This window comes from Varanus komodoensis, unplaced genomic scaffold (assembly GCF_004798865.1).
Source record: "Varanus komodoensis strain SLA01 unplaced genomic scaffold, ASM479886v1 scaffold23, whole genome shotgun sequence".
Classification (NCBI taxonomy): domain Eukaryota; kingdom Metazoa; phylum Chordata; class Lepidosauria; order Squamata; family Varanidae; genus Varanus; species Varanus komodoensis.
The window spans coordinates 18,610,053-18,623,638 of NW_025335627.1; the positions used below are offsets into that span (position 1 = coordinate 18,610,053).

The 13,586-nt window shown below is 40.2% G+C and overlaps 1 protein-coding gene across 3 annotated transcripts in view; it reads right to left on the minus strand.

Moving 5' to 3' along the window:
- COL4A1 (collagen type IV alpha 1 chain) overlaps nt 1–13,586 on the minus strand; it is a 197,252-nt gene that overhangs the window by 83,204 nt on the left and 100,462 nt on the right. For all 3 annotated transcript variants that reach the window (XR_006414881.1, XM_044431656.1, XM_044431657.1), the window contains exons 21-23: nt 8,987–9,151; nt 6,562–6,657; nt 4,548–4,631 (exon numbers count right to left, since the gene is read on the minus strand). Coding sequence is in view for 2 of the 3 variants with exons in the window: in XM_044431656.1 (XP_044287591.1) it covers nt 4,548–4,631; nt 6,562–6,657; nt 8,987–9,151 (345 nt within the window). In the remaining variant the exon portion in view is untranslated. The remainder of the gene's footprint in view (nt 1–4,547; nt 4,632–6,561; nt 6,658–8,986; nt 9,152–13,586) is intronic.

The following is a 13,586-nucleotide window of genomic DNA, read 5'->3' on the forward strand; positions in this document are numbered from 1 at the left end:
TAGCAAACACTCTTTTCCAACAACCCACGAGACGACTCTACACGTGGACATCACCAGATGGTTAACACAGAAATCAGATTGACTATGTGCTCTGCAGCCAAAGATGGAGAAGCTCTATACAGTCATTAAAAACAAGACCAGGAGCTGACTGTGGCTCAGATCATGAGCTTCTTGTTGCAAAATTTAGACTAAAACTGAAGAAAGTAGGGAAAAGCATTAGGCCACTCAGGTATGACCTAAATCATATCCCTGATGAATATACAGTAAAGGTTACAAATAGATTTAAGGAATTAGATCTGATACTCAGAGTGCCTGAAGAACTATGGATGGAGGTTTGCAACATTGTACAAGAGGTAGCAACTAAAACCATCCCAAAGAAAAAGAAAGCAAAATGGCTGTCTGAGGAAGCTTTACAAATAGCTGAGGAAAGAAGGGAAGCAAAAGGCAAGGCAGAAAGATACACCCAACTGAATGCAGAATGCTAGAGAATAGCTAGAAGAGATATGAATGCCTTCTTCAATGAACAGTGCAAAGAAACAGAAGAAAACAATAGAATAGGGAGGACCAGAGATCTCTTCAAGAAAATTGGAGATATGAAGGGAACGTTTCATGCAAAGATGGGCATGATAAAGGACCAAAATGGCAGGAACCTAACAGAGGCAGAAGAGATTAAGAAGAGGTGGCAGGATTACACAGAAGAACTATACAAGAAAGAGCTTAACATCCCTGATAACCACAGTATTCTAGCTGAGCTATTCAAAATCTTAAAAGACAATACAGTAAAAGTGCTATATTCAATATGCCAGCAAATTTGGAAAACTCAACAGTGGCCACAGGATTGGAAAAGGTCAGTTTACATTCTGATCCCAAAGAAGGGCAATGCCAAAGAATGTTCAAACTACTGCAACATTGCACTCATTTCACATGCTAGCAAAGGTATGCTCACAATCCTACAAGCTAGGCTCCACCAGTATGTGGACCGAGAACTACCAGAAGTACAGCCAGGATTCCGAAGAGGCAGAGGAACTAGAGTTCAAATTGCCAACATACGCTGGATCATGGAGAAGGCTAGGGAGTTCCAGAAATACATCTGCTTCATTGACTATGCTAAAGTCTTTGATTGTGTGGATCACAACAAATTGTGGCAAGTTCTTAAAGAGATGGGAGTACCAGACCATCTTATTTGTCTCTTGAGAAACCTTTATGTAGGTCAAGAAGCAACAGTTAGAACTGGGCATGGAACCACTGATTGGTTCAAAATTGAGGAAGGAGTTCGGCAAGGCTGTATACTGTCGCCCTGCCTATTTAACTTATATGCAGAGCACATCATGAGAAAGGCGGGCCTAGATGAATCACCAGTTGGAATTAAGATTGCTGGGAGGAATATCAACAACCTCAGACATGCAGATGACACCACTCTCATGGCAGAAAGTGAAGAGGAACTAAAGAGCCTCTTGATAAGGCTGAAGGAGGAGAGCGCAAAAGTTGGCTTGAAACTCAGCATCAAGAAAACTAAGATCATGGTATCCGGTCCTCTCACTTCCTGGCAAATAGATGGGGAAGGAATTTTATTTTACTGGGCTCCAAGATCACCACAGATGGGGACTGCAGCCAAGAAATTAAAAGACGCTTGCTTCTGGGGAGGAAAGCTATGGCAAATCTAGACAGTGTACTAAAAAGCAGACATCACCCTGCCAACAAAAGTGTGTATAGTCAAGGTGATGGTTTTCCCAGTTACAATATATGGCTGTGAAAGCTGGACCGTAAGGAAGGCTGAACACCGAAGAATTGAGGCCTTTGAATTGTGGTGCTGGCGGAGACTCCTGTGAATCCCTTGGACAGCAAGGTGATCAAACCAGTCAGTCTTAGAGGAGATCAACCCTGACTGCTCTTTAGAAGGCCAGATCCTGAAATGAAACTCAAATACTTTGGCCACCTAATGAGAAGGAAGGACTCCTTGGAGAAGAACCTAATGCTGGGAATGATAGATGGCAAAAAAAGAAGGGGATGGCACAGGATGAGGTGGCTAGATGGAGTCACTGAAGCAGTTGGTGTGAGCTTAAGTGGATTCCAGGGGATGGGGGAGGACAGGAAGGCCTGGAGGAATGTTGTCCATGGGGTCGTGATTGGTTGGACACGACTTTGCGACTAACAACAACAACAACAACAAAATATCCCATTCTTGACAGCCCTTCTCAGGTCTTGTAAATTCATGGCTGTGGCTTCCTGTACGTAAATAATCTATCCCCTAGTTGGTTGTCCTCTTCTTCTGTCCTTGACTTTCCTTAGCAAGATGTCTTCTTCTATGAGAATTGCCTTCATATGATGTGCCCTAAGTAAAACAACCTCATTTTTGTTTCTAGGGCAAGTTTTGGATTGAGTAGACCTACGACCCACTTTTGTCAATCCAGGGTATTAGCAAAGCTTAAATCTAACACCATGTTTCAAATGAATCAACCCTCTTCTTGACAGCTTTCTTCACTATCCAGCTTCTCCACCTATATGTATGAACAGGAATAACATAGTGTGGATGATTTTGGCCTTGGTCTCCAGTGAAAGTACTTATATTTGATGGTCTTTCCTAGTTCCCTCATTGCTGGAGAGAGAGGAAAGAATTCCCAGTTCTCCCATCAGAAAGAGGCAAGGCTAAATGAGTGCAAGTGAGTGCTTGGAGAGAGGAGCTCGCATCCTCCCTGACCAGCCTGGAAAGAGCAGGAATGTCTTGAAAATGGCAGAATGCAGTTAATATAAAATGGCAATTTATAACATTAAGGATGAGATCTGTGAAGCAAAAGATATAAGGGAACTAGGTGAAACTGTCTACATAGTCCTGTCTCCCTCACATATGTCATTCAGAAGGCTAAAACAATGCTTTCATTTGTAGTTTGATTTAGTAAATAGAAAAAATAATTGGGACTCATTGAGCAAAGCATTTTCTATATGAGCAAGATACCACTGGGCACCTCCTGGATACCCCAGTCAAGCCACTGCCAGTATGAAACAGCTCACTGAAACTGCAGTCAATGGGGAAAGCCCTTTCACAGTCTGTCTGCATAGCTGTTGAATCACCTCTGCTAAGCTGGAAAGGCATGGCATGCAGTTGGATGGGTAACCACATGCAAAAGCTGAGCAGGGAGTTGGACTCAATGGCCTTATAGGCCCCTTCCCACTCTACTACTATACTCGTCTTTTTTATATGTAGCAATGAAGCAATTTGATATATAGAATAATAGGAAAATGGTGACTGGGTTCTCATGACGAAATAGTTTACTGTGGTGGATGTATTATCCAAAACTCTCCCCAAAGGGTGGTTTATGAGTCAGTCTGCCTTGTTCTAGGATTTAATCAATCCATTGTGTTATCCAAACCTGCACAACAAAGCAAGCCACGGGCAGCTGAAAAAACACAAGGGCTTCTTCGCTTGCTGCTCTGGCTAAGGAGTAGTGGGCAACCATTTTCTGCAGCCAGCTGCAAATGCCAAAGTAGCACTTGGCAACAACTGGGAAAGGCTTCCTCCATCAACTGCAGCCTCAGCAAGCTGTTTCATGTTGGCAGTGGCTTGACTTTATTTTTCTCAGAATGTGCTTGTGGGGTGGGGGATTGCCCATGATTTCCCAGTTGTTGTTGCTGTTTTTTAATTTAATGTTTGATACTGAGTGTGATCAGGTGGAATCAGTATCAGAAGCTTAAAAACAACAACAACAACGCTTAAGCTGTCATTTGAACCAAGGAGATCAGGACTGGTCTCTTTAGGGCAACACTGACAGATGGGAGATACTGGGCAGGCTGGAGGTCTCCTGCCCAAATCCAGAAGGTGCCCACCCCAGCTAGCCCAGCGCCTACACTCTTACCCCCACTTGCATGAAGCCTTGTTGTCATAGCAAAGTTGCAAACAAACCTACAGGAGATTGTGATTTGCAGAACTTTTCACAATGGTGCTGTTTCTCCCATTTTGCAGCATGATCCCCTGCTTGCTTTGGGGAAGACCAGTTTCCCCAGGTGGCCCACAACTGTTTACAGCCTACCCCACTGCTAATAGCAGGAAGGTACTTCAAAACTTGGCAAAATCCCAACACAAGAAAGTAGGATTTGTCTTTAAATGACACAGCTTGCACACAAGGAATTCCCTCCAGTTTTGCACTTCCTGAGGTGCTATCAACTCAGGATAAATAGCAAACTGAAGGGACAGCTGGGACCTCCTAGAACCGCCCAAAAACCCTAGAGAGGGAAGAGGACACCCCCCCCCTCCCTAACCCACCCTTTTATGCAGATCCTTAGCTTTGCAGGGTACATGCCACTTTCACAATCTGAAAGTCAAGTTATGGCCAGTATGAAATAGTTTGCTCATGCTCAGGGGACACCTTGCTGCTCCTGCAGTGTTCTCTGGTTACTGCAGCAGGCCCAAGGCTGGGAGCAGGGGGAGAAGGGGGGAGGGAAGAAAAAACACAAGCCCTTGCTGTGACTGATTGTCAGTGCATGAGTAAAATTCCCAGGGGTGTTGTGCAGATCTGCCCAGTGACCAGTTAAGTGACTATTTTGTACTTTACCTGGTTCTCCTGGAAGCCCTTGGGGGCCTGGTGATCCAGGAAGGCCAGGTACATCACAAGTAAAGCAGCCTTCACCTTTTGCACCTATGTTAAAATACAGAGATGGTTAAAGAGTTTCTGGGTGATACTCCTGCTTTGTAACGGGAAAAATAAATCCTTCATTTAAGAAACATGAAGGTTATACCACACATTTAATAGTATTATTTATTTAATTAATTTCTAGATCACCGAATAAACCAGGCTTTCTGAGTGGTTTATTCAGAAACACAAATGCAAGCACAAATACAAATAAAACAGTGTAACATTGCACCAGAATAGTAGCTATTTTAATTAAAGAGTCTAACTGACATAGTGAAAATCAGATTTATACAAACTGTTACTCATTTGCAACAGTTTTTCTAGGGTTTGAATTTAAAATGTTCATCATTTGTCCATTTTGACTTATAAGCGCACCCTCAGTGGGTCCATGCAGTTTGGTTCTTTGGCTTTTTGAAGTCAAGAAAGTGTGTGAAAGTGGAGGACTAACCTATGGGACAAAGAATGTAGTAGATTTGGCTGGAAATAACATGCCTATGCAGGGGTGCTCCCTGTTGGTTCACAGAAGGGATGAGAAAGTGCTGGATGTGTGAGTGGCTGCCTTTGTTTGCCTCTGCATGAATTGTGAAACCCTGTGCCAGGGTGGGCAGCCACATGGGTAGTGGAAGTGCATCTGTCCTTGGATGCAGCAATAAGGTCCTAATGCTGTCTTTCCTTAGGCATCATTTTCTCATCTATTTACACAGACATTGTGCTTAAGTCTTAGGAGAGACAACAGCAGAAAGAGGTGCATCATTCCAACTGATTCAGGAGTGGCTTTTGGACAATCTTTTCTTGCTGGATAGGATGAGGGCACTCTGGGAATGTGAGAACTTAATATAGTTCTATTGTCACAGTCAGATCACTGTCTAGTTGGGCTTAGGCTTGGGTAAAACTTCACAGGAATGAGGGAGCATTAGAATGGTATACTTGATAAGATGAGGGAAATCTATCTACGTATCTATCTATCTATGTTTATTTCCCACCTTTTTTCCTCTCAAGGAAGTTGGTTGCATAATTCTCCTTCTCCTCTCAATCTTATTTTTACAACAACAAACCTGTGAGGTAAGTTGGACTGAGAGTCTATGACTGGCCCAAAGCCACTCAATTTGCTCCATGGCTGAGTGGGGACTAGAATCCAGATCTTTTAACCACTGAGGTACACTGGCTCCATTTTCTGATGGCTTTTAGTAATGCTCCTGTCATAAGGTAGTACTTCAGTTCAAGACCTGGTAATCCTCTGAAATGGAGAAATGGCCTGTTTGGTTGATATGTCCTCTTCCTGGGGATGGAATTAAGTTGGTGGTCTAGGGAGAACACTGGAGGAAGGCTATTAGCCAAGTTAACTGCTTGTAGCTTCTTTAAATAGTAACTGGTTCTGCGTCAGACTCCAAAAAAGTCAGAATTGGTGCCATTCCAGTGTCCATGAGGAGAGTCTCTGCCACTGTTCCCTGCCTACCCTGTGGCAAATGGAGCTACAGTGCCAGCTTAGGGTAGCAACAATGCAAGCAGCTGGGTAATAGGCCCAAGATGTTGGGACTTGGCCGATTCAAACGCCCAAGCTAGAGACCTGCCACAAGAGATGTAGGACCCACCACAAAAATAATCTTTGGCTAATACCCTGTCCCTAGATAAATGTTGATGAGAGAAGCAGGCTTATCTCCCTTTTTGTGGTCACTGTGAAAATGACTGCTTCATTGTCATAGGCAGACCTGGTCTGGGAGGCTAGATGGACAACTACTCCCTCTGAAGGAGCAACAGAAGTTTTTAGATCCTGCCTTCTGACAAGGGGAAGAGTCTTCCCAAAGATTCTAAAATCCCCCCACCATCAAGGGAGAATTTCACTTGAAACTCACTTTTTGTTTTAATGAAAGGCTGTCCTGCTCTACATTTTCTGATCAACTAATTATGAAAAATTCAAAACCAAAGATAACATTACCTTTTTCTCCCCTCTCTCCCAAGAAGCCACGCTGCCCAGGAGGGCCTGGAGGGCCTGGATCACCAGGTTGGCCAGGCTGACATGCCTGCATTTCATCTGAAATTTGAGTAAAAGTAAATTATTTCTAATGATCAGATTCCAGTTCAAAGAAATCTATGTTAATGATCACCACAAATAAGTAGTAGTACTGAGCCATGCCATCAAGAATATCAACTCCTATAACACCAATTCACATATTATTCTCCAAAACCCAACAACCTGCAGAACTGGAGAAATATAATATATGAAAATGCTACATCAGAGATATGTGTATATACATGCCTATGATTGGGATGGCTGAGGAAAAAATATTCCTCATTCAAAAGAATTCAAAAGACACTTCTCAATGAAATCAGGGACATTCATGTGTCAGAAGATGTGATAAGACCATCTTTATATTGCCAAAAGCATTATGAGAAGCAGATGTTAAAGATACCCATACAAGTAAATTATTTAAAAATATATCTAGAAACATTTAAAATAATCAGGAATTATGCAAAAGTACTAATGCATACACTGAAATAATCTAAGAGACTATTCCTGCTTTATATATTTGCTTGGAAAACTGGGTTACCTTGCTCATGGCATACTGGAGTCAAAAGAATATGAGCAGCTTCAATGTAAGATTATATCCACAGATTCAGTTTTTCATTCAATAAATATGTTTATTCCCATATCATATCCCATATTTTTCCCATTTATAGCAGGACTATTTGTGTGGGAATACACCTGTTCCCAAAAACACACAGCTAAATATTTGAACGGTGGAAAAAGGAATATTTATTATATCCATGTATTATGGGTCTGGGATCTGAGGCAGTGGGGATAATCTGCATAAACCTGTGGGATTCTCGGAAGTGATAGGAGGTCACCCCAAGCAGCAGAGAAGTCAGACTTCAACTGACTAGCTCAAGCTCAGTTTTGTTACAAGAAGGTTTACCAGTGACATATTCTTTTATCCTTATGGAATTTGCCAAAAGCCCTTTGGAAGTCCAAGTAAACAATGTCTGCTGGATTACCCCTGTCTACATGCTTACTGACACTCTCAAAGAACTCCAGTAGGTTAGTGAGATAAGATTTCCCCTTGTGGAAGCCATGCTGATTTTTTTTCCAGCAGGCTTTTTCCCTCTACATACTTACTGTTTGTATCTCAAATAATGCTTTCAAGAAGTTTACAAAGAACAGGTGTTAAGCTAACTGGCCTGTAATTTCCTGGATCCCCCCGGATCATCTTTTAAAAATTGGTATGAAATTGGCCATTCTCCAATCTTCTGGTACAAGGGCCAATATTAAATACTTTGGTAAGAAATTTAATATTTGAATTCTTTGAGAACTGTAGGATGGATACTATGTAGACTGGGTGACTCTCTGACTTTCAGTTTGTCAATAAGTTTTCATCTTTTGTCACTACTGACCTAATTCGTCAGACATCCTTCCAGAATGCATAAGCTCAGGGGCAGGTATCTGTTCTGCATCCTCTGCTGTGAAGACTGATGAAAGGAATTCATTCAGCTTCTCTGCAATCTCCTTATTCTCCTTATTGATCCTTTAATTCCATTATCGTCCAATGGCCAATTGGTTTCTTAGCCACCTTATTTTGATATATTTAAAAAAATATTTATGGTTAGCCTTGAAGTTGTTGGCAATGTGCTCCTCAAACTGCTTCCATGCGTCTCTGATTTTCTGCTTGCGTCTTCCTTGTGCAAGCTTAAGGTCCCATCTGTTGTTTTTTTTTTTCATTTGGTCAAGACTTTCTTCTTGATTCTATGCATTAACCACTCTGGTGATTTCCTGAACTTTGTTCTATCTTTCTTCACTTGTGGTATGCATATTATCTGTGCCTCCATTACAGTGTTTCTGAGTAATCTCTGAGAGCTTTGAAATAATTTAAATTTCTTAATTCTTCTCTTCAGCATCTTCTTTACCAGTTGCCTCATTTTTAGAAGTTTCCTCTTTTGAAATCAAACACAACTGTGTTTGATGTCTTTGGCAGTCTTCTGCCTAATTGTATATTAAATCTGATACCAGCATGGTCATTGTTACCTAATGACTTGACAACATTTATATCCTAGCTTACTACCTCTAAGAATGTGCCCTGTATATTCTCACTTCAAGGCTACTAGGATTAAAACAGTGCTCTTAGTTAGACAAAACATAGATTTATGCTTAGATTAGAAGCAACTGCTCAGATGCATGGTATCTATACAGTAATGTAAGAAATCAAATACTCTTCATTATGGAACCAATCGGTCAAAAGACATTTTACTTTGATGATACATTTCATTTAAAACCAAATCTATTTAATATTTCTTTTTTCTCTGATATTCTGACCAAGCACTGCCATTTTCTTATCTTAGATCTTTTTTAACATTAAAAAATAACTTGCCTGTTACAATAGCAGGGCCTGGAGGTCCTGGTATACCACGAGGCCCTGGTAATCCATCATTTCCTTTTGCACCAGACAGAGAATGTCCAGGAGGGCCACGGTCACCCTTTTCTCCTCTCTCACCAGGAAAACCAGGTGCCCCTATTAATCCTGGACTTGGTTGCCCTTGATTATGATCATGCAGCAAAGCAGACATCAGTTAAAAACAAAACAAAAAAGATTGACAAATAGATTATTTAACAACAACAACAACAACAAAGACAAGAAGAGTCAAAACTAATATGCCATCTTGAAACTTCCCTTAAACCTACCAAATGAATTCAAGCAATAGTAAGAAGGCTTATTTATCAAAGCTATTGTTAGGTCTAGTTCACAGAAACATCCAGTTGTATGGTGTGTACTTCATGTGGAGTGTACTCCCTGTGGTAAGTCATTTCACACAGGTGGGCAACATTCATTATTTATTTATTTAAAACATTTCTATGCCGCCCCATCGCAACAAAGTCTCGGGGCGGCTCACAAAAAATACAAAAAAAAAAAAAATTAAAATTAAAACCCCAGTGCATTCTCGGCTAATTTAAAATCCTAATAAATACAATAATTTAGCAATTAAAATAAGTTTTAAATAAAAAGGTCTTAGCCTGGCGCTGAAAAACAAATAATGACGGCACCAGGCAGACCTCTCTGGGGAGCGCATTCCATAGATGGGGCGCCACCACAGAGAAAGCCCTCCTCCTGGTACTCACCCTCCTAATATCATTCACAGAGGGTTCCCAGAGAACGGCATCCATTGCTGATCTCAATTATGCTGAGTACATGCACCCCTCAAAACTGGCCATGATTTGGTGGCTTATCAGCAGAGGCAGCAACTAAACCCCTACATTTTTTTCTTTAAAACAAGGTGTTCACCCATTAGCACCAAATTTGGGAGTGCAGCAGCACTCTGGCCAGCACATTTGTATTTGTGGTCCTTAGTGGGTTTTGAGTGGGGGACTGACCCAAGTTCCTTGGATGCCCCCCCCCCCCATGGCATAGAGTGACTCCCATATGGATCCTGAAATCATCACACCCCCACATGCTGGCAAAGAACATTTTGCAGAGAAGCTTTATGGTAAAGTAAACCACTGCACCCAATAGATTGCCATACACAGTAGTGTGATCTCAGGTGATCACCAAACCACAGTTGGTTTGCGTGAAAGATTCCTCAGATAGGAGCTTTGAAATGATAGCAAAGAAGAGAGCCAGATGACTGACAGTGCTGATTTAATATTACAGTGCTATATGTTATAACATATGCATTTTTTTAAATCTAAAATTCTACTATGTCTAAAATCCGATTACACTATTCTGCTTGGACAGTTAGGGAAAGATGGCGAATGTCTCACAATTAAGATCTCAAGACTGCCAGAAATGGAAAATTTAATGAGAAATCAGAAAACCAGGGACTTCCGGTTTACGTCGCGGTGTGATCGGCAGCGAAGACAGGAGCTTCGTGCTTCGCACCGAAATCCGTTCACCAGGGGCTGTAAAAAAGCCCAATCACGCGAAGGTGGGGTGAATGGTACGGTATTCTCTCCGGCTAGATTTGGGAGGCGGCGGCCCCCCTTATTTGCCGGGGTAACCCGTCTTTCCACGGTGAACAGAATGAGAGGGAGTTCACTCCCTTGCTAGCCGTAGGCTCCCGGCCAAACATCAAAGAAAAGCTTTTAACTGAACTTCAGACCTACTGGGTGAGACCCTTGCCATTTCCTAAATTCGAGCCCTTAAAGGAAACGCTGGGAATAGGCATTAATTCAGATGAAAGAGCCCTATTTCAATGGAGGAGGAATATCTCCCCCGCCCCCTCAGACTTTAAGCGGTGACAGATCTGGGGCGATTAACCGAGAAAGCACAATGTTATAAATCCTGGAGAATAAAAACTACGTTAACCTCCCCAAGGGCAAAGATTTAAATCTTGAAACCTACTGTAAATCATCTGAAGAAAAAGTCCGTTGTTTTGGTTTGTTTTCACTTTCTTTTTCGGCTTTATGGTGACCTGAGCATTTCTGGTCATTGTTTAAGAGAATTGAAGGCACTAGATACCTATATGACTCTCTGCTGCCACCTTGTGATGAATTTGTTTTACAGCAGAGTCTCTAAATTAATTTTTTAATATTAACCCTTTAGCTGCTGGACGATATGCCTAGAAGTGCCTTTGAAGTAACAATTTTTCTATCAATAATGAGAAAAACACATCCTGCACCTGCCCCCCCGGGGGGGGGCAATTGCATCTATATCTAGTCCATACCAAGCAAGACCATTGGATCTGACGACTCAACAGGAAAAAATTCAGAAGGAGATATAAACATCACTTTTAACAATTCATGACAAACTAGAAAAACTGACTTCAAACCAAAATGAAAGATGGGTTAAGCTGGATACCCACTCTGAAGCCATAAATGCTAAATTTGCTGAAATACAACAGAAAACTGAGCAGAACGAGCAAAAAATAAAAGAGGTGGAAAACAAGACTAGCAATATAGATAAGAAGACTGAAGAGATGACTAACAAAATACAACAACTATCTCAAGCAAACAAGACACTATGGGATTCAGTGGCTATATTGGAGATGGACAAGGCATCTTACTACCTGAGATTACAGACTATACCAGAGGCAAAAAATGAAGATTTAAATGACGTAATAATTACAATGTTAGCTGATGTTCTCGGCATCCAAAAGGAAAAGATGGATAAAGAAATTGACCTGATCTATAGAGTTAATTCAAGCAATGTAAGGAGACATAAACTCCCAAGAGAAGTCCACATAAAATTCATAAAAATGTCTACCAGAGAGGAGATCCTCAGAATTCTTCATGATCGACCATTAGAGAATGACCAAACTCAAATAGTGGCCTTGAAACAAATACTTTGGAGAATTAGAGAAGGACAGAAGAAATATCAATTCCTCACTTCAAAGCTAAGTGCAAAAGCAATCATGTTTAGATGGCTGACACCTGAAGGTATATTTTTTACTTGGGACACCAGAAGATACAGATTGGACTCAATTTCTAAGGCTCAAGAATTTTATGAAAATTTTAGAAGTCTACTTGAACAAGAAGCGAGAAAAAGAAAAATGGAGAAATGTAAAACTCATGGGTACTTTCAAAATCACTATAGTAGGAATGCATTGATTTCAGTTAGGGAAAAATTAAAGATAAAATCTATAATAAGAAGCCGAGATGGCTTTCTCCCATGGAAGCTTTTGTATACCCAAATGCGTTAAACTTTCAATAAGATTGTGACTTATAATGACATCTTGGACAATGAGGGAAGATTGAAACCAAATCAAGAACTTCAAGATCAGAGCATTGATCTTTCTTGGTAGCATCAAATGCAAATAAAATCGAGACATGCCAAAGATTTTAAAATGTATGGTTTCTATAAGGATCAAAATACTTTTGATCAATTATTTTAAAATCAGATGAAAAAATGATTAAAAGATTGTATAATTTTCTCTTAGAAATGAAAATGGAAGATGAACAAGTTAAAGAAACAATGATATCATGGGTACAAAACTTTGGGTATAACATTGAATTGCATAGGTGGCAAAAGTTGTGGAAAAGAAATGTTAAGATAACTTTGGCAACTTCTTATAAAGAAAACTTGTATAAAATGTTTATAGATGGTATTTATCACCAAACAAATTAGCTAATATCTTTCCAAATATGTCAACTAAGTGCTGGAAATGTAAACAGAAACCTGGTACGTTTTACCGTATGTGGTGGACTTGTGATAAAGCAAAAAAATACTGGGTTAAAATACATAGATGGTTTGGGGAAATGTTGCAAAGACCTGTAATGTTTAAACCAGAAATATTTCTGTTAGGCATTCTCCCCAACAATCTTGATAAACAAAGTATATATTTGACTTTGCATGTAATAACAGCGGTGAGGGTTACATATGAACAATGTTGGAGAAATGAAGAGCTACCAGCTGAAGATTTGATCTTGAACAAGGTACTGGACCTTGCAGAAAAGGATAGACTGACTTTATCCCTTAAGGAAAAAGAAGATACAGTTTACTACCAAACATGGGAGTTTTTCTATCAATGGCTACAGAATCGGAATTTTAATTCAGGATGAAATACATAGCATTTGTAGAGAGAAATAAGACTTTGTACACAGTATGTTTGAAGTCTTTGGAATAATTATCTGTTTAGTGAGTAGAAAACAATAAAACTTTAAAAACTGAAAAAAAAGAAGAAAACCAGAATAATTCTATACTTGAAATCACTTAAGATATCTTCTAAGTAATAAATTATTTTATAAAATACATCATCATCATCTGTTTCACTTCTAAACTGCCCAATAACCAAAGCTCTCTTGGCAGTTTCCAACAATTCCTGAACAGGATAAAGTAAAAACAACAATAAACATTTCCCATAATATAGAATTTTTAAAAATAGTTTTAAAGTTTAAAAACCATTTAGCAGCTAAAATACCTTTTATCATGGAAAAGACCTATTAAAAATAGCATTGTTCACTAAATACAACAGTAGCATTTGGGGAGAGAAAAGTTAGAAAAATTGGTATCTGAAACCAACTTATCAACTAAACAAGCA